General features: G+C 38.8%; 1 protein-coding gene across 1 annotated transcript in view; it reads right to left on the reverse strand.

Annotated features, from left to right (window-relative positions):
• Window positions 1–1,325: 1,325 nt before the first annotated feature.
• Window positions 1,326–25,109, reverse strand: part of TXK (TXK tyrosine kinase) — a 61,387-nt gene continuing 37,603 nt past the window's right edge. The window contains exons 9-15 of the mRNA XM_008575461.1: window positions 21,367–21,441; window positions 18,212–18,383; window positions 11,580–11,796; window positions 8,543–8,607; window positions 6,302–6,420; window positions 4,380–4,537; window positions 1,326–2,191 (exon numbers count right to left, since the gene is read on the reverse strand). Of these exons, the coding sequence (XP_008573683.1) occupies window positions 2,123–2,191; window positions 4,380–4,537; window positions 6,302–6,420; window positions 8,543–8,607; window positions 11,580–11,796; window positions 18,212–18,383; window positions 21,367–21,441 (875 nt within the window). The 3' untranslated portion in view covers window positions 1,326–2,122. The remainder of the gene's footprint in view (window positions 2,192–4,379; window positions 4,538–6,301; window positions 6,421–8,542; window positions 8,608–11,579; window positions 11,797–18,211; window positions 18,384–21,366; window positions 21,442–25,109) is intronic.

Here is a 25,109-nt window from a genome sequence, read left to right on the forward strand (position 1 = left end):
GCTTCTTACAAGACAGTTAGAGATTCAAATAGCCAAATGTGTGTGTATGTCCACCCCACAGATGATGGGATATCCATATCTTTCATAGCATTCCAGTTCCAAGTTATTCTGTCAAATTCTCTTTCTCTGCTCTGCATTACACTTCTAATTTTTTCCCTCTTGTATCTGTCACCCAAAATCACTTCAATCCTCCCCCATACTATGTATTTTAGGTTGTGCATATAACATGCTGTAATGCTGACAACAAGGAGTGGGGGAGGTAGAGATTATATTGCAGCACAGCTCAACAAACAAAAGTCAGTGTGAGATATCCTCATTCTTAAAAGTCCTTTGGCTATAAACAACAGAGATAATTCCAGGTGTTGTTGAGGATGTGAAACCACTGGAACTCTCATACACTGCTGCTGATGTGTCCTTGGTTATATCACTTAGAAACATTGTTTGGCACTATTTACAAAAGCTGAACATACTCATACTTTTTTGGCCCTGCAACTCCACTTTTAGGTATATACCTAACAGAAATACACACATATTTTCTCCAAAGGACATGTAGAAAATTGTTCATAGCAGCACTGATCTTAATAGTTAAAAATTGGAAACAATTAAAATATCCATCGAAAGTAGAATAGATAAATAGTATATGGAATAATTATGCAATGTAAGACAATGCTGAAATGGGAATAAATGAAATACAACTACATACAACATGGATGGGTTAAACATATTATTGAGTTTTAAAAAGCCAGGCACAAAAGAGTACATATCATAGGATTCTATTTATAGAAGTTCAAAAATAGCCCATATTAATCCATGCTTTTAGAAATCAGGATATTAATTACTCTTGGGTTAATGACTTGAATAGGGAATGAAAATGGCTTCTGGAATTCTGGAATGTACCATTTCTTGACCTGAGTCTGGTTACACTGATGCACTCATTTTGTGCATATAAATAAAGCTATATGTTCACAGTTTGTGTATGTATGTGTGAGTAAAGTGTTAACAGCAGGCCTGTACTCTTTTCTCCCAGACCTCGGCCTGCCTGGGAAGATTTTAGGTTTGCTTTCTCCCACCATCAGACCCTTGGAAATGATGCAAGTTAAGATAAATTTGGAATGCTGGATACCAGGCCAGACACCTGTCTTGTACACTGCGAAACCTCTAATCTGTGCGACAGCACATGGGCTGTGAGACCTGCAAACTGTAGGCCTACATGACTGCTGGAAAACCAAGGGAGAAGCTTCTTGGCATCAAGGTAAACCTCATATACCATGGCCTCACCCCAGCAATCATACACACTCTCTAGGCAGAGGAAGGACCCAAGCATCCCCCTTCAGAAAGAACAAGTCATCTTCCAGAAAAGTACAGGAGACACTTACTATAACAAAGAAAGTCTTCTTAATTGTCCAATTTCATATGTACAAAATGAGAAATCTCAGAACTAAAATCGGTTTCCAAATTTTCCTGAGAATGGATATCACCAAAAATAGAAATGTCACCAGGATCTGTTCAAAGGGGAACTTTAGTTATTTCCTACAGCAGTGTTTAAAACTGGAGTGCAAGAAAATGTCCCCCATATAATCAGATATGTGCAAAAACAATTAGTTAAATAACAAGTAGAAAGTTTACAAAAGACATTTCCATAACACTCACATTCATGTGGTTTACAAAGGTGCGCTTTCTATTAAAATCTGTACAGCTCAAAAGCATGAAATTCTGCAGGGGAGGCTCCCTTATTCCATGAGTTCACAGAATTTATTTTCATCTTCTATGCATGGACCACTGAAGTCATGAATGCCACTCCTCATCAGGAAAGAAACTTCCCCAGCCTTGTGAAGGGGGAGGTTTCTTGGGGCCATTACTATGATGTGCCGCCACTGTGCAGGCTGCTGTGGAGCCTGTTTCCCTTCTTCACATGTAGGATGCAAAAGACTAGAGAAAAATAAGAGTTTAGAGGTCCTTCTCACACATGTAAAAAAACTATTATCACAATATTCTTAAATTTTAAAAAGTTTGAAAAGCACTGTTTCCAAGAGTCAGCAACTCTACAGGAAGACAGTCACCATCAGTTCCCTTTTGTGACAATTTGGCAAGATGACCCTCTGGGTTGGCATTCCATTTCAGGTCACCAGGTTTCTGCAATCTCTGTGAGGACCTGCAGCAGTTCAGCAAATGTAGGACGGCCTTTAGGTGTCTGAAAAAGGGAAATGGAGGTGGTCAGCTCAGCTTAAGACTCACTCAGACACCAGCTCTGGAACTTGCTGGCAGGGACCTGGGTCCAGGCTGGTTCCCCACAAAAGGAAGAGAAGGATATCTTGACTGACACACAGCAGCATGATGGGCAGTTGAGCAAGGCATGAGTGTGAAATGGAAGAGTAGACAGTACTGCAAAAATAAAGTGGCTAGAGCTGCAAACACTAGCCACATGTGGCTATTTAAATTTAAATTCATTAAAATTAAAGAAATGTTTAAATTCAGTTCTTCAATCACACTAGCCACTTTCCAAGTCCTCAACAGCCATGGGGGCTACCATATTGGACAGCGCAGACAGAACTTCCCATCGTTGCCGAATTCTATTGGACAGCACCCACCTTGAGATCTGTTTAGATGACTTGACATGTGTGAGGTAAAGGAAGAGCTGGGAGAGAGAGGGGATCTAACGTACCAGGTTCCCAAGCTCCACCCCAGTTATTCACTACACTTGATCCCCTATAGAACGAAGGATTTCAGTCAGAATACAAAAGGCATGAGCCCTTCATGAGGGACTTTGTAGATCCTGGGGCGCAGGTTGTATTGTGTTCAGGCTCAGTTAACATAATCCCTGACCATGGGGCCAAGGCTTGGAGCATTTTTTCTATTTCACCAATGGAGAGATGTTGTTTGGCTATGACTCTATGAGGAAGGAGAGATGGCACTGTCAGCATCTTTGAAATCCATGGGAAATGGAACTATCAACAGTAACCACATTCTCACAGGGGTTGCTGACAGCAGGACTCGGGGGAGACACCGCCATTAGTGGCTTAGAAACAGAAGGCATCAATAAAAAGGACAGAGCAGAAGATGCTGTGAGCACGGTGAGCGTCCTCCTTCACTCTCCAGGAATAAATTGTGGAGCTTTTTGTGGTGGCTGAGGTTCCACAGGTAGAGCCTATGAAATGTTTTTATCAATGGCAATGTAATCACATTTGAAGCTAGAGGCCTTTAAGCACTTAGGGCAAAGTCATAGGCAAAAATCAACTTTTGCAAACAAATAAATCAACATAACCAAAACATTGGTTTAATCGATGTTCCAACTGCAATTTGAAACTAATATCATTTATTTGGTCTTCTATGCCCTACTTACCCCCGTCTCTGTTTCATCTCCATAGATATATAAAAATCTCAATATGTATTATATTACACACATATGTACATGCGTACTGTTTCATATACAGTACATATTTTCCATTTGCTACTAACATCTTATTTAACGTTTTTCTATGTCTCTCAAGATTCCCTGTGGAGCAGTTTATCATATGTAAAATATTTTCATACATTGGGGATCTTTATCAATTTAATACTTTTCTGGAATATGGACAACCACATTGCTCTTAAAATATTGCATTTTCCTATGTTTGTGGGTTAGGAATCAAGTGGGTTTTGGTTTTTTTTTTTTTTCAGCCAGGAAAAAAAATTCCTCATCAGGCTGTGATTTTTCTAGGCTGAAACTGTCAGCTAGAAAGAGAGAGAAGCTTTCAGAATCACAAGGGAGTCTGATAAGAAGGGGAGGGGTATGTTGAGTCAGTGCCCAGGAAAGGCAGAGGTTTAAGCTTGACATTTCAACAGAAAGAGAAACTGGTCTCCCGAGAGGTAATTTCCTGAGGGCAAGTTCCAGGCACCCTTTCTGCCTTCATTTCTATTCTGGTTCAATCTCTCTCTCAGGAGCCTTGAGTGCCACAAGAGGGAAGAAACCCATTACCTTCAGCCTTGGAAAAGCAAGGCAAGTTAAAGTAGAATGAAGTAAATAAAACTGGAAGTTTACAAACCTGGTTCTACCCTTGGTTTCCGCCCAGCAATTCTTAAAGGTAATAAAACATCTAATCACTGAGGCTTTAGTAACATCAAGAGTTTCTGCAAGAATCAATCTCATCTGCAAGAACAAATGAAACTTGGAAAATGCACTGAACTCCTCAGATAAAAGGCCATCGTTAAAAACAAAATGGATTAATGACTTTGTAGTGGGAGTTTTGAATAGAAATAGTACTTCTGGCTCTCAGGATCATGACCAAGAAGCAGACACCTTTTCCTGCCCTGATGGAGTCCTGGGGTAATGTTTGTGGTGATCAGCTCTGCTCTCAGATGCTGGGACTGCCAACCTTCTCAGAAAAGCAAGGGACACTCACCTCATGCCAGCAGCTGTACATGACTTCATAAATGGACATGGGTGCCAGGTGAGGGCGATACAGCCTGAAGCCATTAGAGATGGCTTCCACGACTTGCAAATTTGACTTATGTTCAAAAGGCATTTTTCCTTCTGTAAAAACTTCCCACATTAAAACTCCTGCAAATAAAATGCACAAAAACAAGAGGTTATAGATAAATGGTTACACAGAACTGAAAGAATTGTTTCAAAGAACAAGGCATTATTTTCCTCCCTCAGACTTTGAGTTACGTCATCCAGAATGAGGGCAGTTTTTCTAGGAAGCAGACCGTGTGCACTTCAACCTTTGAAGAGGCCTATAACTTGAAAATAATCAAAGTGAAAACAATGTCTTTGCTTTTCCATTGGTCTGGATTGCCTCCCTATTGGAAGAAAATGCTGGCAGCATTTTCATTTCCAAATACTACTCCTGTCCCCACACATGAAATCAATGAACCTTTCTGTCATCCCACAGAAAATGACAGGATTGTGTGAGCCTCTGCTATCTTCTAAGGCCAACAGTTTCCCAGGCAGTAGATGGCACATGTCCCCCTCTTTCCACTCGAAGATTAGACTGTTGGGTCTAATTAGAGTCCCAGAGTATCTAGCAGGACCTCTGTACATAAGCAGGTGTTCAATAATCATTGATTGAATAACTGAGCAGTGAAACTACTTCAAGAACTCCAATTTGAGTTCATTTAATTATTCACTTATACTATAAATATTTATTATGTATTGTTTAGAGGCCAGACCTATACTAGGGCCAGAGGATTCTGTAAGAATGAGACCAGTCTACGCGCCCAAGCAGTTCACTGTCCAGAGAGGAAGAGGGACGAGTGGTCAAGTACAGCTCAGGGAGTTCACTGATCTGCAACCACTAAATGAGGGCCTTGTGTTGCTACCCACTGATCTCTAAGATGTGGTCTCATAACTTAACTGCTGTCAAGCAGAGCTCAAAATGTCACCTGTTGGGACTACCACGTGTCAGTGGAGAGCTAATGAGATCAATGATATAAGCTTAACGTTATTGTGGACAATAAAATTCACACACTTCTGAGGGCCCAGATGTCTCTCCAAACCCAAAAGCCTTCCAGGAAGGTCTGGGTGAAAGACAATAGATAGACTTTTGCATATTTATTTCCACTTTTTGAAAATAAAATCAATGAACACACTCCACTGGATGTGGGCCTACAATGTCTTTTTCTCAATGAAGAACATTACCAAATGTAAATATCAATTGACAGATCCCAAGGAAACCTATGTCTAAATTCCACAAAACTTTAAGGTAATGAAGTAAATGAGGTGGTACCATTTTTAAAATCCAGGTTTTAAGTTCAGGTTGTCAGCTGAACAGCTGGAAAATTGTCAGCAGTTTAGCAGTTAGACAATGAAGTTTATTAATTACACTCGAAATTCAATGGTGCCTTAAGATCATTTTTCCTTCAGGCCTCTGTACTGTGGAAAAGTTGACTGAGTTTGTTTTCTAGATCAGTAGACTCTTTATTACAGTCTTAAAGCAAGTGCTCATTGGGGAAAGAAAGTCCCCTTTTTTATGTGAAAAAGTGTATGACACCAGTTGCCAAAGATAATCTGAAGGTGGTTAGATCACATAAGAAAGAAGCACAGTTACAAGAAAACTTCTTAAACATGTTACATTGTATTAAGAAATTAAAGTTTAGGGCTGGCCAGTTAGCTCAGTTGGTTAGAGTGCAGTGTTGATAACACCAAGGTCAAGGGTTCGGATCCATGTACTGGCCAGCTGCCAAAAAAAGAAATCAAAATTTAAAAAAGGATTAAACTTTTTTAATCCCAGGGGTAGCCAATTGGCTCAGTTGGTTAGAGTGTGGTGCTGACTGCCCGTTTCATTAAATCAAGCTCCTTTATATAAACATCAGATGCACTCACCAAATGACCAGACATCAGATTTACTGCTGTACTTGTTGAAATGAAAAACTTCAGGAGGGGACCACTTGATTGGGAACTTGGCTCCAGAAGAACTGATATATTCATCATCCAAGACATACCTAAGGAGGTCAACAGGTTCAAAGCACATTGTGTTAATCACCTCCAAGCTCTAGTTACTTCAAACCCCGTTAGTTAACTCCGAGTTGCTAAAAGACAAAGTAGTTTACCCCCAGAAAGGTCTGTACACCTTCTCCTCTTGTGAGCAGAGTGTGAAAGTATTCCTTACAGCGTTTCCTCCCCAAACCAAGTCTCAGCTGTATTCATCTTATTTGGGTCTCAGAAAACCATAATAATTCTTCAGCCCAAAACATGGCCCTCTGTTTATGTTAGTAATGATAATTCTTAACCTTGCAAAGAGGCACGCTGAATGCTCTAACAACCAAGTTTACAAAAAGGAAATAAAAGATAACTACAAGACTACTCTTTTTATAACAGAAAAGGATAAACGAAGAACTGGCCAGTTAGCTCAGCTGGTTAGAGCACAGTGCTGGTAACACCAAGGTCCAGGGTTCAGATCCTGGCATCAGCCAGCCACGAAAAAAAAAGAAGAAATTCAAAGTTAAATGCCATGTTTTTTTAATGTACATATTTTTTGTGGGACTTGGAAAGGGGAGGAAAATTAAAGTATATGAACATAATACTTTTGATGTGAAAAAATCTCTAATGCATTAGAATAGCCCTGTATGGAAAGAAATCAGGAATAACTACCATCTCCTTAAAAACAAACAAAAAACAAAACAAAAAATCAAATCCTCTATCTCTTTTGAGAATTGTATTCAAGAAGGTTCAAGTGTGGGATTCTGGAGAAAAGAGACAACAGCTAACTTGTGCTTGTTGCCCCTTGAGTATACAATTTAATATTTTTAAATTATTTAATACTGTCTCCACACTCCCACTTTTTTTTCCACATACTGCACCTCATTTCACCTTTATGCCCTTTATTGAGTAAGAGGTCATTCTACTTAGGTAAGGAAAGAATAATACAAAACAAAGCCATTTTTCCATAGATTTTGAGTTTCTAAAGTCTAGGCTCTTCAGAGAAGAAAGACTAAGTTATTAACGAAATATTAGGAAAAATGGGTCATGAATAAGAGGGAGATCCCACCACCACCACCCCCATCCAGCCATCTAGATAAAGATCCTTTGAGCTAGGACAATGGGGAAAATAGAAGGGAAAGGGAAGGAGTACTGGACATTAACAGGTCGCTGAGTTAGGGTCCTGTATCTTTCACCCTATAAGGGCTGCCCAGGTCATGTAGCTGGGAAAGAAGCTTCCATGCTCACATTTGAGTTGGTGGGATTCAAGAGCAAAATAGAACCTCTCCCTCCTTCCCTGGTAGAGGCTCAGGAAGGGCAGAAAGATTTCAGAGCACAAATGGCTATGGATGTGCCTGGATAAGTGGGGTCATTGATAGGCCCATGGAGTTTTCTAATCATGGAGAATGCCAGTTCTGAAGGAATCTCACAGACAGAAACTCAGGATGAGTTAGCAGCCATCTGTGTGGATGGCTGGCCAAGGCCAGGACAGGAGGATGGTGGCTGCAGGGATGCTAGTGTGCATGGATAACAAGGACCAGACAAGCCACCTCCCCCAGTCCTGTCACCCCAGAAGACACACAGAACTTGGACACTGATGCTGAGAAAGCCCAGGGGAACCCTGAATTCACCAGGATTAAATTTCTAGCACACCAGAGAAAAGGGAACTCGATGCATAAACTCTACTGAATTGTAGAAAAATATGCTTAGATTTTTCACACTCTTGAGTTGTGGACTTACAGTCAACTTAAAGTCAACACTTAGTAGAAGTGTTTGACCATGACATAGGAAAATCAGAACTGAGCAAACAAATTTATTTCTTTTCGTTTCAAAATATACATATATCAGAAAAGCTTTTTCTTAACCTTATACATATGAGTGGACTGAGAAATTCTTTTTAATCTTAAGATATACCATAGTTTTGTTAACAATGACCAGAAAAAAGGTCAGCACAGCCACAGTAAATGTTTACCTTACAGCTACAATTGCACATGCTCTAAAATTTAAAGTGGGTCAGGAGACCATAAAACCACACCAAAATTTCCCTCAAAGAAAGCGAAGCCATTAGCTCTTCAGTTTGTCAGTAGACAAATGCAAGCACCCCTCTCTTGAGTAAACAAAAGCACACATAGACGTGTCATGTACCTCGTCATTCCAAAGTCCGAAATTTTTACTATACTTGTAGAACTGACCAAACAATTCCTTGCCGCCTATAGAAAGACAAAAAAAGAATCCAAGTTTAAATACAAGTTTTTCTTTCAAGAGTTTCTACTCTCCTTTTCCTTCGTTTATTTGAGCCCTGCATTACCTCTTTATGTAGACAGCCAAGTTATTTTTACGGTGATACCTATCAATGGCATTTGTGATTCAAGAGCCTGCCCTCATGTGATGGATTTTGATGATTCTTCAAAGTAATAAAAAAATTGAAAAAAAAAATTCAACACTTTCACTTTTTTAAATATTTTATCTTTCTCAAGAAGTATCCTTGATAAATATGAGGATAGTTTCAATCTGAGAGATGATAAACTGTAAGTCTTGGCATAAAAATAGTGTATATTTTTTACTTATTTAATAAATAAAAGAGGAAAGCCCAATATACAGGACAGATAAAACAGAGTCATTTCATATCTTTGAATACTCTACAATAGGTAATAAAAATTAAGAAATTATATTTTAAAACTTACATTTCACTGAAGATTAACTGTTTACAGTGATAATTTCATATTTCTTAAAAATACCACAGTGGGGCCGGCCCGGTGGTGCACTGCTACAGTGCGCCACTTGGGAGTGCAGCGGCACTCCTGCCGAGGGTTCGGATCCCACATACAGACCGGCCACTCACTGGCTGAGCGAGGTGCGGCCGCAACACCGAGGTTTGCGATCCCGTTGCCGGTCCCGGTCCGGTACCAGTCCAGTAAGGGCGCGACACTGAGGGTTGCTATCCGTTGCCCGTCGCGAAAAAAGACAAAAAGGAAAAAAAAATGGGCTAAAGAGCTAAGTAGGCATTTCTCTAAGGAAGATATACAAATGGCTAACAGGCATATGAAAAAATGCTCAACATCACTCAGCATGTTGCCAGTCACAAAAAAAGACAAAAAGGAAAAAAAAAATACCACAGTGAACTAAATATAGTACTATATAATGCAGAGATAATGTTTGATGCCCAAACAATCCATTTTTAGCAACTTAGGAAAAAAAAAATCACTGATTTGGTTATTTAGCCTCACTGATTTGGTAAACTGTTTGATAGAATTTTTCTCTTTTCAGGTAATTTGTGCTTCAATTAGTCCAGAAACAGAAGCCAGAAACAGAAGCAAGAAACATGAAGTGGTAAGCCAGAAGGAGCCAGTATGGAAGACGCTGGAAAGCACCAGCCATGATCTCAAAGCCAAAGCACAAAAGTCCTTGACAGGGAAAAAAACTCATTGTTAGCTAATATATTTTAAGTGGCATGTGGGTAAATAAAATCTAACACAAAAGAAAATGAGTCATCAAGGAAGAAACAAACCAAGGATAGGAGAACCTGTGAGAAGCCACCTGGAGCAAACAGAATGACCAGAACTGTCGCCCAACTCAGTTGTGAATTCTAATCCTTATCAGGAAAGACAAACCTGCAGGGACTAGGAAAGGGAGCAGGTGAAACTGGTACCGTATCCAGCCATTCAGAACTTTGCTCAACAGCTCCCACGTGCTGGATCCTGGGGAGCATGCCAGGAAGAACTAAAAGCTCTGCTCTATCTCTGTAACAGCCACAGTCAGCTGAGCTCTTGCACACGTACCTGGCACTGTCTGAAGTGTCTCTGCATATAGTTCACGAATCCTCCCAACAAACCCGCATGAGGGAGGTGCTATCATTGATACCACTTAACCAGCTTGCCCAAGGTCACGCAGCTGGTAAGAAACAGAGGCAAGATTTCAACCCAGGCAGTCTGGCCCTAGAGCGGTGGTTCTCAAACTCGAGTGTACACAGGATTCACCAGGGGAATTTTTAAAAAATATTGATGCCTGGGATCCACCCCCAGAGATTCTGATTTAATTGGTCTGGGGTATGATCTAGGTATTGTGATGTTTCTAAAAGGTCCCAGATGATTCTAATGCACAGCAAAGTTTGACGTTTGAGAACCTGGGTTCTCATCACGCTCTGCTGCATCTCAGAGGTCTAGGCCTTGGTCTCAAGGAGTTGAGTCTAGTACATATTTGTGCAAACAATGTAAACAATTAACTATTATAGGACACAGTAAATAATAAATGCCATGAGAGTTCTAAGTCATGGGTAGGACAAGCACATTCCCCAACGTGTGCTGGGGCCGGTGTGACTATGCCTCCTTTCTCTCCCCAAAATATATATATTTTGATGCCTCCTTTCTCTACCCAAAATATATACATTTTGATCACCTAGTGATTACTTCTAGGTGGTGGAATCAGGGGTTTCTCATAAAATTCTCCAATTCTTATTTGAGTTAATTTTTAGATTTAGAAATGAGACGTGGACGATTTAGGAGGAGTAGTATGAATATCATGAATAAATGTGAAATGGACAGAAAGGGAGACAGCAGCACAGGAAAGCAGTGCTGTTAGCATTTGGTTTGGGGCAAAACGATCTCTTCTTTTTTTTTTTTTAAATAGGAATGTTTTGAGCACTACAGAACAGAATGATCTAGCATTCTAGTCTCCTCAATAACGACAGTAATGTTTGGCCATATTGTTAGGACCAAACCACCACCACGTAGGGGCAGTTGTGCCCCTGGGAGAAAACCACTGGAACTCGTTGTCACTGCTGTATCTCCAGTGCCCAGCAGAGTGCTTGGTATGTACTAGGCACTCAATACGTGTTTGATTACTGGTTGAAAGGAAGAAAGGTGGAAGGAAAGAAAGAAGAAGGAAGGGAAGGAAGAAAAGAGGGAAGGAGAAAAGGAAAGGAAAGGAAATCAGTTTTAGTTAGTAGATTGGTTAGGTGGTTAATTAGTTCAAGGCGTATTTCGAGTAAAACCTTACTTGGCTACAGCATCAATGCACAGGCAATTAAAAATAAAGATGCATGTCACAAAAAGTTGCATGAATAAGAAAATGTTTAAAAATTAAGCTAGAGGATACATTATTCAAAATATGGAAAGTAGTCATCACATCCTTCTGAATATGGGTATAATACATAAAATAAGAAGTGAATCTGCACCATACTTACTAAATCCCTATGAATGTAGCAGTTTCTCTCCAGGTATTCCATTCCTTCACATATATCCTGGCACATGCTCAGGAGCATTTCCTTATGGAGCTTTCCTTTTCTCTCCCTGAGATAGGTAAGCAGGCATCCATTTTCCATAAATTCTGTCACAATATAAAGGGGCCTCTGCTGTATACATACCCCATAAAGCTGGACTAGCCTTGAATGAGACAATTTCCTGTTGAAGAAAAATACATAGCAGTAAGCAGAATCATTTTCGCATTTTAAAGTGTTTGAACAAAGCTGGTAATATCTGCCATCTACATATTATTTTTATTATCAAGATAAGATAAAAATCCACCCAACCACAGAGAAAGTACAGCAATTTTCTTCCCACTTTATGCACTAGGAACGCAGGGTCAAGACTGCAAGCTTGAACACAAAGTCATTGTACATACAGAATATTACACACCCCATGTTCTACTCGTCAGCATTCTGTTTTTCTCCTTGTTTTGTAAGCCTTTTGCTTCCTCACTACTGTTTCTCCTGGCCCAGGCTTCACAGAGTACCTGTTCCCTTAACCCCAACCTTCCTAACTGTGCCTGCCCAAATGAAAATTTCTGGACACACAGTAGACAAGAAAGAGTGAGGGATGTACATAAAAAAGAAATTAAACTCTAAAGAATAAACCCATTTAAAAGGAAACTTTGGGATAAATTGGAAACAATAAAACATCTACCAACATGAAACTTTGCTGTGTATTTCATAATCACACATAGGACACACCCACCCACACACACAGAGTCCGTGAATGCTGCCTGTTAAAACATACCCAAGACTTTTTAGTCATCTAGACCTCAAAAGTTTATTGTTCCTTCTGTGGAATATAACATTCAATTTCCAAAGGCCTTTTATGCCAACTATTCATCATGGAAAACAATATTCAAATTAATGTTTATAATTTTAGAAGATATATAATAAGCCAATTAACTATTACTCAAAAGTACCTCAAAAAGTTACCTATTCTTTTCATTCATAAAGGTAAAATAAAATCAATGACTCAGGAAGATTATTTACCTTAAAACAACGTATATGACTGATTACTGACACATTATCATAAAATTAGTTTGCGAAAACACTCCAGTTAATGGGGAAGAGAGGCATTCAGAGAATGTAAGTATGATTTTAATTTGGATATATATTTTTGGGGGGTCTGATTTATCTTTCAAATTCATAAAGTGGATTTCAGTTAAGGAATGCAGTTTACATGTGTCCAGAGTAATGGCAGGAAGGCAAGTCTTGAAGTGGAATATTAATTTGCCATGAGAAATTCACCAAGTTGGTACCCACGTACAAGCACTTGAGAATTGAAACACTACACTGCATTTGCTTAGCAAGAGCACTGGCAAAAAAGTCTACCAGAAATAAGGCAAACCCCTATCAGTAATAAGGTAAAAATAAATAAGTAAATCTCCATGTGTGGTTCAGTCTAACAAGCAAGACGAATATTCTCACAGCCATAAGAAGATGCAGATGGAAAAAGTACATTCTTCTTTTCTGTAACTTTGGTACTTCTCAATACACCTTATTTCTCAGTTTATTGACGTATATACAATTCATTGTAGGGTAATCTTATATTAATTTTAAATTGTTATTTAAACATTTTCAGACCCTTTGCAGACTTCTCCAATTCTCCTTTCCTAATTTTTCTTTCTCTTTCCCTAAGTGATCACATCAAGTTTCAGGGTTTTAAATATCATTTCTGGTGATCGAATCCAATTTAATACCCTCTACCCTGACCTTTGTTCTGAACTCCAGTCTGCTGTATTTACTTGACCTCTTGGCTACATTTGGCTGCCTAATAGGCCTCTAAATTCAACAAGTCCAAAGCAGCATTCTTGATTTTTTTTCTTTTTGCCCAAACCTGTTCAGCCTTCCCCCATCTTAGGAAAGTCATCCTCCACCACGTAGAGCATCCCAAAACCTTTGAATCATCTTTGCTCCCCTAATTTCCTTCCATTATCTGCCACATTCAATTTATCAGCAAGTCTTGACAACTTTACCTCAAAACTGTATTCTGAAACTATTCCCTTCTTTCCATCTCGGCCCTCATCTCACCTACCGTCATCTTCCACCTGGACCACTGCAATAACGTTCAACCTACTGTCCTACCCCACTTTTGATTCCTGAAAGTCACTCTGCACAGAGCAGCCAGCGTGACCTATGAATAATACAAACCAGATCATACACTCCCAACCTTCCTTGACCATACAGTCTAACTGAGCCCCAGCGCACCTGTCTCTCTATCACCTCATTCTGTTTTGCAGTCTTGGCCCTTCCTCTCTTTGAGATTATACTGCTCATGTCTCTGCTGGTTTGCTGCCTGTCTCCCTCCCCATCTCTCCACTATGACATATACATAAATAAGCTCTTCAAGAGTGGGAACCTCGGCCAGCCCAGTGGCGCACTGCTACAGTGCACCGCTTGGGAGCGCGGCGGCGCTCCCGCCGAGGGTTCGGATCCCACATACAGACCGGCCACTCACTGGCTGAGCAAGGTGCAGGCGCAACACCGAGGGTTGCGATCCCGTTGCCGGTCCCGGTCTGGTACGGGCGCGACACTGAGGGTTGCGAGACAAAAAGAAAGAAAAAAAAAAAGAGTGGGAACCTTACCGTCTTATTTAACATCATATCTCCAGTACTCAGAACACTGCCTGGCACATAATCAGCAATAGATAATTGCTGAATGAGTGAATATAAGAAAACAGAAAGATGCCATTGGTACTACACTTTAGCTACAGGAGATGCTATGAAGTCTTTGGGAAATATATTATTTCTAATTCAAGAGATTACTTGTGGATATTTTGGCAAAAGTTTGCACAGTGATTTGCATTTATGCATGATTTACCCCAAACACAGGCATTTAGAGCCAGGTCTCTCTTCCCAGCCCACTACGGTTTAGGTGTTCTAACCGTTCTTTCCTAAATCCTGAAATCAGTAGAACAGCTGCTCAAAACCTACTTCTCAACACTTCTGAAATTAGAAGATTTCCCTTTTTATTTTTCCTCTCATCCCTGAATCCTCTTTCTTTTCTTAATCTATTGTACTTTACTACCTCTCCATTCACTTACCTTCTTAAAATTTTGATTTTTTAGGCAGAAATGAAGGCCCGGTACTATTATATAAAAGATCTGATGGAAAGAATAAAAGCTAAAAGGAAATGGCTGTATTAGGACAGGCAAAAGGTCGATTTTCTCCCTTTTTCTGTTTTCCAAATGTTCTGACTTAAGAATCTTAAATAGTATTTATTAATATAACATATTAATAAAAAGAATTTAATTTAAAGAATATAATTATTAAATATAAATAATAAAAATTGTTTATTTAAATAATAAGGGCTAAGAGTCCAACTAAAAACCTTTATTATTAATTAATTACCCTGGAGAAAACATTTTTAGGGAGGAAGAGGCAAGAAGGACAAGGGTGTTTTGGGCTTTTTTCTGTGGAAGATGCATATAAAATGTTAGAGCTTTTCCTTCAAAAATTCAAATATTTTTATTGTGAAGACACACTGATGTAAACATAATGAATGAAATAAAATAAAATGAGATACATGTGAAAAAGTTCTTAGAGAAATTAATGCACTTGTACACATTTTCATTACCATAAATGCTACGAGTTCACATATCTCCATAGTGTGCACTGCTATTTAAAAGCTACATGCAAAGAAACGAACCCATAGTTCAACAACTCAACTAAAGGATCTGCTAAAGGCCGTGCAGTGTAGCAATAATTTAAAGAAAACATACCACTCCTAGTCAAAAGAGCTGAGTTCAAGTTGTCTGCATGACCAGAAACAACTTATTTGAACTTTCTAAGCCTCAGTCTTTTCACGTGTGAAATGGGGATAATAACACCTGTTCTTATTTCTGGTGAATATTAAATGAGATCATGTATGTGAACATATGGTAAAAAACATAAACCAAGGTAAAAGTATAAAAATAAAATTTTAAAGTTTAATAAGATTTTATGGGCTGAAGTTGACTAGGAGGAACAGGCTGGTGTTTTTTTATTGTTCTAACTAATCTTTACCAGATGCTCTGGAAACTCCATGAGAATTTAGGCTACATCCCTTAATACAGTGATTAAGAGCACAGTATATATTTGAAGCTTTTCTTCTGCTGCACTGGAAAAACTACATAGGATAACAAATAATTATGGCAACTCTACAAGGTCTGGCATTTATTAGTTTCCCAGTAAACATTTGTTGATAATTATGTTAGTTAAGGTCACAGTCATTGTGCCCAGACAGTTCACAGTTCTGGTTTCAGTTAAACGCTCTACCAATGTTTTGTTGTGGGACTGTAGGAAAATTACATAAATTTCCTTTTTCTCATCCTATAAAATTGGAATTTAGTAGAACCTACCTCATAGAATTGTGGTAAGGATTAATTGACTCATTCAGTAATCTAGAAATGTTTTTGAGTACCAACTACGTGCTAGTTATTATTTTAGGCACTCACTGGGTTGAACAAGAGACATAAATAGAAGGTCCTATTATGGAGCTTACATTCTAGTGGGAGAGAAACAAAACAAATACACAGAAGCTTCTGAGTTGTGACAAGTACTTTGATGAAACAAACATAAGGTGATATAACAGGAAGCATTTGGGGCTGGGAGTGCCAACTTAAACAGGGTAGTCAAGGAAGACCTCTTAGAAGAGGTGACATTTAAACTATGCACTTACAGAAAGGAGGTAATATGTGCAAAGACTGGCAAATAGAGTTCAGTGTGTGTCAAATATTTAATTTTTTAAACACAAATGTATTTGTAATAGGATGTTTGTTAGAATGAAAATTTTCCTGCCTCACTCTCAAAAAATCGGGAAAAAATTAGCTATGTTCAAACCCAAGAACACATGTCCATCTGACCTGACTTAAAAATAAGCCCTTAGCTTCATTCCATTCTCCATAAACTGCCAGGAACTGTTTCTATTCCCCACACTCCATACATCTTTCATTGCCCTCAAAATATTGTTCTCAAAGATCCCGATCCTAAATGCCCAATCAGGCTTGAACCTTTCAAGAATCCCTTCAACATTAAACATTTAACATCTCTAATTCTTTCTTGTTTGATAGGTATTCCAATACGGCTTCAACTCACTAAGTCACTTGTCTCCCATTCATTCTTTTCTTACTATGCCTATTTAATCCAACACACGGGAATATGATTTTTGTCCTTTATATATAGGAAAACCATGGTTGGATGCAGATAGTATTAGGGAGCAGAGGCCAGACAAAATGGTTCTTGGGGTACCCAAGAACACAAAAACATCATTGGGAAGTTGATGTCACTGGAAAATTGTGTTTATCCTAACTTCCCTTCCCTTGGAATTCATTCTATTGTAAGTGTATGGAAAGGTTATTTTGGTAGGACACTTGGCATATGGGTTGAGCGCCCCAAGAGACATCACTGCTCCGCCTTTAAAGAAGAACGGGTCTAGTTAATCGCCTCTGGTTGTTGTTTGTTTTTCCAGTTGCAGTCTGCAAGTATGGGTCAGAACTACATTAACCTGCACAACAGAACAGAATCTAAGTAATACCACCTGGGGTTTTCCTTCTCCACCGCATTGTTGCTTCTCTAAGTAAATATTGAACAAATATTTAAAGAATATTTATTTGAACTATTCCAAATTATCGGCCTGTCCTAGTTGAGCCCATGTTACAGTTATAAACCACAGCCACAGTTTCAACTGAGCCAAAATGCTGTACCGGGAAATCACAGAATTTAAGAGCAGTATCCAGTGTTGCAAAGAGCCACTTCTTTTTTTTTTTTTTTTCTCCAGAGCAAGCATAAGACATAATTTTTATTCAATACAGTATTTTCCCTGGCACAGTTCAGTAGAACACTTACATATATTTGACATTCTTTTTTCTTTTTTATATTCGACATTCTTAACATACAATGTAAACTCCTTTTAAAGTTCAGGATTCTCAAAATTTTCTGAAAGCAAAATTTTATCCTTACAAAAAACATTAATTCTTGGGGCCGGCCCGGTGGCGCACTGCGCTAGTGCGCCGCTTGGGAAGCGCGGCTGCGCTCCCGCCGATGGTTCGGATCCCACATACAGACCGGTTCCTGCTCACTGGCTGAGCGAGGCGCGGGGGCAACACCGAGGGTTGCGATCCCGTTGCCGGTCCCGGTCCGGTACGGGGGCAACACTGAGGGTTGCGATCCGTTGCCGGACATGGAAAAAAAGACAAAAAAAAAAAAAAATTGATTCTTTTTGGCCACAGGGGGTTGCCCTTTCAAAAGATGAGCAGTATATTTCTACAAAGACAAAACCAACATTTTTGCTCCTGGGAAAAGAGTGGGGAAACATACTTTCTTGTCACTTTCATAGATTATCTCATTTAATTTGTACATTGATCCAGTGAGTTAGGTACTGTTATCCCTATTTTACAGATGAGGAAACTGAGGCTTGGAAATGTGAAATAACTCTCCCAGATAACACAGATGTCAAATAATTTGCCTGGGTTACACAACTATCTTGGGCAGAGCTGTGATACAAACTCAGGTGTGGCTAACTCCTAAATCCATGTTCTTTCCATGACACCAGGATGCTGTACAGTAATTATCTGGGTTTATACTTACATCATCACTTTAGCCTCTTCAATGAAATCCTCTTCGGACATGGAGCCTTCATTGATGGCCTTGATAGCTACCTGGATATGTGCTCGCCATTCGCCTAAATGGACCACCCCAAACTGACCACTTCCAATCTCCTTTACAAAAGCCAACTCAGACGGATCAATCTCCCACTTTTCTGGAAAAGCAAAAATCCATGTTACAAGTAGGGAAAAGAATGTTAAAATGTTAGAGGTAGAAAAGATTTGGGAATTATCTAGACCTATCTATCTCCCCTTATTTTACAGATAGTTTAAAAACTTATAAACAGATAGAGAGGATCTGTAACCAATTTTAGTACTCTCATTGTGGTTTAAATGTGTAATTCAAAAATTCAAGTTTTAAAATACAAACTTTACTTACTTGGAGAGAAATATACAACAAACTATGCATATCAAAACACACTGTCTTCCCAGAGAGACCCACGATGAAACATATTTCTATGCCTTTAAACGAAACCTACTCAAACTAGACCTGTTACCTAAACTATTAAGTGCCCAGTCTGGTTTTGTACTGGTGGGTAAACTAGGGAGGCAGACAAAATCCCCTCATTTAAGTTTCTTCTACTGTTCTCACTCTACCCCCAAAGGGCTGTTCTGCCTTGGGGCCTCCTCTGCGTAGGGAAAAGTCTAATCAATTCATCTAATAAACATGTTTAATGTTAGAATTCTAATCCACATATACCTAAGAGTATATTTGAAGTGAAATTTGTTACTTGTATATTTCTCGTCTATAGAAAAAAATCAGGAAAAAAAGTTTTTAAAAGAACCTTCTTGAAAACTGTCCTCAAATCTTTTTAGCATCTCTTTTTTGTATAGCAACACCACCATCTGCTGGAACTTTAAAATAGTGTATTTAAAAGAATTGTAAAAGCTGATAGCTCTTTGTACCAATTATGCTAAGTAACATGGGAGAATATATTCATGACCTTGGGATTGGTGTCAAGATTTATTCAACAGAATATAACTATAAAGGAAAATATTGATAAATTATACTTCATAAAAATTCTGTTCATCAAAAAAGCTAAGCCACAGACTGGGAGAAGATATTTCTAAAACATAACCAACAAAGAGTTTCTATTTAGAATATGAATAAACCAATTAGAAATGATAAATAACGTTCATTTTTAAGGATAAAAAGTTGAGAAGAGTATTTTCTCATAAATGAGAATATCTAAATGTCCACTAAACCTATAAAGAGTTGATCAAAATAATCAGTCATCAGGAGAATGCAGACTTAAACCATAATGAGATACCACTACATACTTAACAAGACTGGTTAAAATGTAAATAAAACAAAAACACAAAACAAACCAAAAAAAACCTAGAGTACTAAATATTGGCAAGGGCAAAGGAAAGGAGCAACTGGAACTCTTATACACCATTGATGGGATGGAAATTTGGTATAAGCTCTTTGGAAAACTAACTGTATCTACTAAATCTGAGCACGTGCGTATCCTATGACCCAGCAAGTCTACTCCTAAGTATATATTCAACATATGTTGGAGCATAAATGTGCAGTTAACATCATTGAAAGACAAACGAATGTTCATAACAATATTAGTTGTAAGAGCCAAAAATTGGTAACAACCCAAATGGCCATGTGAAGGTTAATTCTAGGTGTCAACTTAATTAGATTAAGAAATGCTGAGAAACCTGGTAAAGCTATCTTTTTAGGTGTATCCCTGAGAGTGTTTTCCAGCAGAGATTAGTATGAGCGTCTGTGTGCACTGGGTGGGAAAGACCTTCCCTCAATGTGGGCAGGAACCATGCAATCTGTTGGGGGCCCAGAGAGAACAAAAGACAGAAAAAATGGTGAAGCTCTCTCTCTATCCTCTGGAGCTGGGATACACTCTTCTGTCCACGGACATCAGAGCTTGAGACTCCTCAGCTTTTGGGTCCCAGGACTTACGCCAAGGACACCATCAGCTTCCCTGGTTCTGAGGTCTTCGGACTTGGACTGAGCCACACTACCAGCATCCAGTTTGCAGACAGCCTATCATGGGGCTTTTCTTCACAATCGTGTGAGCTAATTCCCCTAATAAATCCCCTCTCATTATTTATAACATATCCCATTGATTCTGTCTCTCTGGAGAACCCTGACTAATACAGGGCATCTAAAGAAGCATGGGTACATCAACTGAGTTATAGTCACGCAATAGAACTACACCACAACAAAAATGAACCAACCACACCAACGCTGTGGATGAAATTCAGATATAATTTGGAGAGGAAGAAGCCAAACACAAAAGAATGCACAGTGTCTGTCTGACTCCATCCATATATAATAAAGTCAAACCCAGGCAAAGCAAATCAAGCTATAGACTTATGAATCGTGCACTATTCTATATGTTTTTAAAAATTGAAAAGTTTATTGTTAAGAAATTAAAGACGACTATGTTTAACTTAAGTAACTTGCTAATAACTTTACTATATACTCATATAGTATCTATCGGGCAGAAGAATAATCCAGGCATTGATCACACCCTGAAATCATCCTTGCATCCCATTTAACCCAATGAGACACTGAATCCCAATTACTTGCTAAACAATATAATTGGGGGGGGGGTTCCCAGTATATTCTGAGTCCCATTAATGAGGGAAATTTAAGGAAATAAATAAAATGTAACCAAAATAGAAAACAGGATTCCCTGTCTCTTACTTATTCTCACAGACTTGCAAATACCACATTGGCTAGAAAGTGGTTCGAATCAAACTCTGTGCAAGTTCTATTTGAAAAAAGGTGAAGAGGACACTGTTAGCTGCTCTTTCTAGTAGGTTCTCTTGGGAAGCAGTTATTTCCCCAGCCACCCTTGTAACCAGAGAGCGATAGCCCAAACATCTAAATAAAAAGAACTCTAATTTATCAAAAGGGTGAAGATGAAGGCTCCTGTTAATATATATAGTGAAATTTGAAGCAAAACTTAAACGTTTCTCCCCAAACTTTAAAATGCACTATGAGATGCATATACTTAAACATCTCAGAAAGGAGAATTAAAGTTTGAGAAGAAATATATCTAGGTAGGCATTTCAGAAGAGCTGAGAATTTAAAGAATCTATAGGGAATGTGGATTAGATTCTTTACTGGACTGATATTTTATTCAGCATGTATGCATACTTTACCATAGCTAAAACCAGACGTGGCTGGTAAACAACTGCCCATCAGCCCAACTGGATAGCGGAGACGGGTCATGAGACCTAAGGAGAAAGATAAATTAGCATTTCAAGCCTAGGCTCTAATATAAAATACAGAATTAAATATATTAGAAGATAGTACCATTCTTTAAATAATTAGGCAAAAAAATGTAAAGATTCGTCTGTTTGCTTATTTTTCCCGCTTGAAAAACATTTTCATAAAATAATATATGTTCATTGTACACACAATGTAAAGAACCTAAGAAAGTATGAAGATGACAAAAAGATCCCTCACAAAATCTTAGTATCCAGAGATTCATTGCTATCATTTTGGTGAACATCTTTGCAAAAAGATCTCTATATGCATAGTTGAAAGCATATCCACATCCAGGACGCTTCACAGAAACGTAAATGTGTTGTTCTAAGCTTTTTACACTAAGCGTGTAATTGATATTTGTCAATGACTATAAATTGACGTTAAAGTTATTTCCAACATTTCACTATGGTAAAATATGCTGTATGTTCTTAAACATACATTTGTATTTACCTCTCAAATTAACACCTTATAAAATGTGATTTCCAAATCAAAGGGTGTCCAGAAAGGCTGTACTAATTTATTCAACCACCAGCGGTGTTTACATGTGCCCATTTTCCCACCCGACTTTTTGAAAATAGTATGGCTTTTTTGAAAACAGCATGGGAGAGTAAAGGAGACTTCATTTATTTGGGCCCGCATGTAGAATTCCATACATACCATTTTAATTTAGTTTAATAAGTATTTATTATTTATTTCTTCAACTAATATTTATTAAGAGCCTGGTATGTGCTAAGCACTATCCAGATGCTGGGAGACAGCAGTGGATAAGACAGTGATGGTCCCTGCTCTCATGGAGCTTACATTCTAGTGGGGGGAAAGAAAATAAACAAGTATGTGCACACACAAGAAAATGTAGATGATGATGACTGCAAGGCAGAGTTGATAAGACATAGTTACTTTAGAGTGGGTGCTCAGGGAAGGCTTTTCTGACAAGCTGGCAGCCATGCTGACATTGATTTGACAAAGACCCCTCTAACAAGGATCAGGAAGAAGAGCCTTTAAGCAGATGGAACAGCATGTTCAAAGGCTGGAAGACAGAAATAAGCTTGGACAATACAAGAAAAGAAAGAAGCAGGTATTAAGTGCCTATTGTATACAAGACACTCTTCTAGGTAGATCTCAAAGACCCCAGCAGATCCAAAGATGAGTGAGATGAAGACCCTGCCCACAGGGAGTTTTATCTCAGTGAAGGAAGACGGGCACAGAGAGACCATTGCAAATGTAAAGGGAATAAGTACTGTGCTGCAGATGCACACAAGGTGCTCTGGAACACACAGGAAGAACACTTAACTCATTGCTGGATTCAAAGACTTCTGGGAGGAAATGACACCTGAGATGAATCTGACAAATGGACTTAACCCATGAGGAGAAACCGTGAAGGACATTCTAGGCGGAGGTAACAGCATGAGATGATACTGAGAGGTGTGAAGCATGGTGCTGGGTACTTGAGCAAAAACCATGAAGTAGGGAGAGGAAGGAAATTACACTCGACAGGTAGGTAGTATTCTGGTTATGCTGGGCCTTGTAAGCCATGCTAGGGAGCAGACTCTGGAGCCAGTGGTTCAATGGTTTCAGAGATTTCTGTGGGTTCAAATCACAGCAAGGGAACTTATTAACTAAGTGACTTTGAGCAAGTTACCTCACAACTTGTGCCTCAGTTTCCTCATCTGTAAGATAGATGTATCAACAGCACCTACCTCACAGGATGCTCAGAAGATTAAATAGATACACATAAAAGCACTCAGAATAGGGTCTGGCTCAAAGTAGGTTTTTAATAAGTATCAGCTATTTCTGGGTCCCGTGTCTTTCCTCTTTTATCCTTCTTTCTTGTTTTCTTACTTCCTTTCTACTTTCTTTCCTCTCTGATAAACAGCAGTCATAATCATACATTTTCAGCCCTTGTTTTTTAATTGTTCTTCTTTGATTGAGTTTTTTATTTTAAAAATTATCTTGATGGTATTGTGTACATTATAGGAATAATCTATGTGCATTGTAATAAAAAAAAATCAAACACTAAAGCAATCTATAAGGTAGAAAACAAAAGCACCCCTTACTCCCAGTCTCATTCCCCAGAGGTAACTATCAACAGTTTATTGTCTGTTAAAATATTATTCATTTAAAAATTATTACTTAACATAGTTTTTCTGTGCACACAGATGTTTGTTTGTTTGTTTAACAAGCCTGGGGCTATACTCTTAATATACTGCTCTGTACTTTTTTTTAACTTAACAACTTATCACTAACATCTTTTCACGTCAGCATATCCTGTTCTACTTTACATTTTTTTTAACCTCACCACCATAACCACTCTTTCTTAAATTTTTTTCTTTGAAGAAAGGGGAAATAGAAGTATGAAGAAGAAAACTCAGAACTGGTCTCCTGATTCTCTAGCCACAACTATGGCCTCCCTTATCCCACCCAGATATTTTTCCCCTCCCTCTCTAACCAAACTTCCAATGACCATCTGGAATATTCATGTGGACTCTTCCCATAAGTGGATAAGATTTTCCTCCAATTTATTCCTGATATTTAGAACCAGTGTAATGGAAAAGTGGCCTCTTTTCAGAAGGGATTTTTTTTTTTTTTTTGTCAACACAACTTTTCATGAGAAAAATCTAAAAAAGCACTGCATGACGAGAAATCAAAACAATATGAAAAGTTACAGTGGGATCCAAATTCTGTAATGCTGAGGTAAGAAGATTCCCCATGGGCTCAGAGTAAGTGGTCCAGCACAGGTTGGGTGAGAGCTGCAGGCCAAAGATGTTATTGTTATTGTGGTGGAACTTTCTGAGATCCTATATCTTTCTGTAGATGATAAGTTTGCACAAATAGCAAGTATTGTAAACAATAGCTGGGGCAGGGGGAGGTTGAATATGCCTCTGGTACACTTAAGCCAAATTGTAACCATGAAAAGCTGTGTTCTGTGCAACTTTTTCTGTTCTTCAAACAAGAAAGAACAGAGAATGAGAGATTTAAGGGTGATTTTCTATTACAATTATTAAAGTAGAGAGAAGATTTAGGGGGCAAAGAAAAGGAAGCTTCATTATTTAGGGTATTTAAAATCCTATTACTTAGCCCTAGGTAAATTTCCAGCACAAATGCATAATGAGTAAATGTCAATTTGCTTCTCTGCCATCTACCATTTTTCCAACTTGGCAGAAATATAAAGAATTGACCTACCTCTTGCTCCTGACTAGAAAAACAAAGAAGCATCAATGAAAAGGAGAACTGCTCAGAAGACAGGTTGCATTGCAAGCTCTTAAACCACCTCTACAAGGAGATTTGCTTCTGTTGAGTGTCTAATATTAAATGTAGTAGATTGAGTTATGTTCCCCCAAGACTCCCTGAAACTTGAATTGTGTCCCCAAAGTTTTAAGTATTAGAAACTTGGCCCCCACTATGACTGTTAAGAGGGTGAGAAATCCTATAATGGTAATTGAAAGGTGGGCCTCTGTCTGGATAGGCTAAGGCCTGGAATCCTCACAGCGCCAATTGTCGAGCTCTTAATCCTGTTCATGATGCCAATTGTAAAGCTAGGTGACCACGTCAGTTGTTGGGCTCTTTTACCTGCCGGTAATCCTGCACCAACTGGGCCGATCATTGAGCTAGGGCTGGGTCTGGAGCTCCCAGACCC

The sequence above is a fragment of the Galeopterus variegatus genome, unplaced genomic scaffold, assembly GCF_000696425.1.
Source record: "Galeopterus variegatus unplaced genomic scaffold, G_variegatus-3.0.2 Scaffold1193, whole genome shotgun sequence".
NCBI classification, from domain to species: domain Eukaryota; kingdom Metazoa; phylum Chordata; class Mammalia; order Dermoptera; family Cynocephalidae; genus Galeopterus; species Galeopterus variegatus.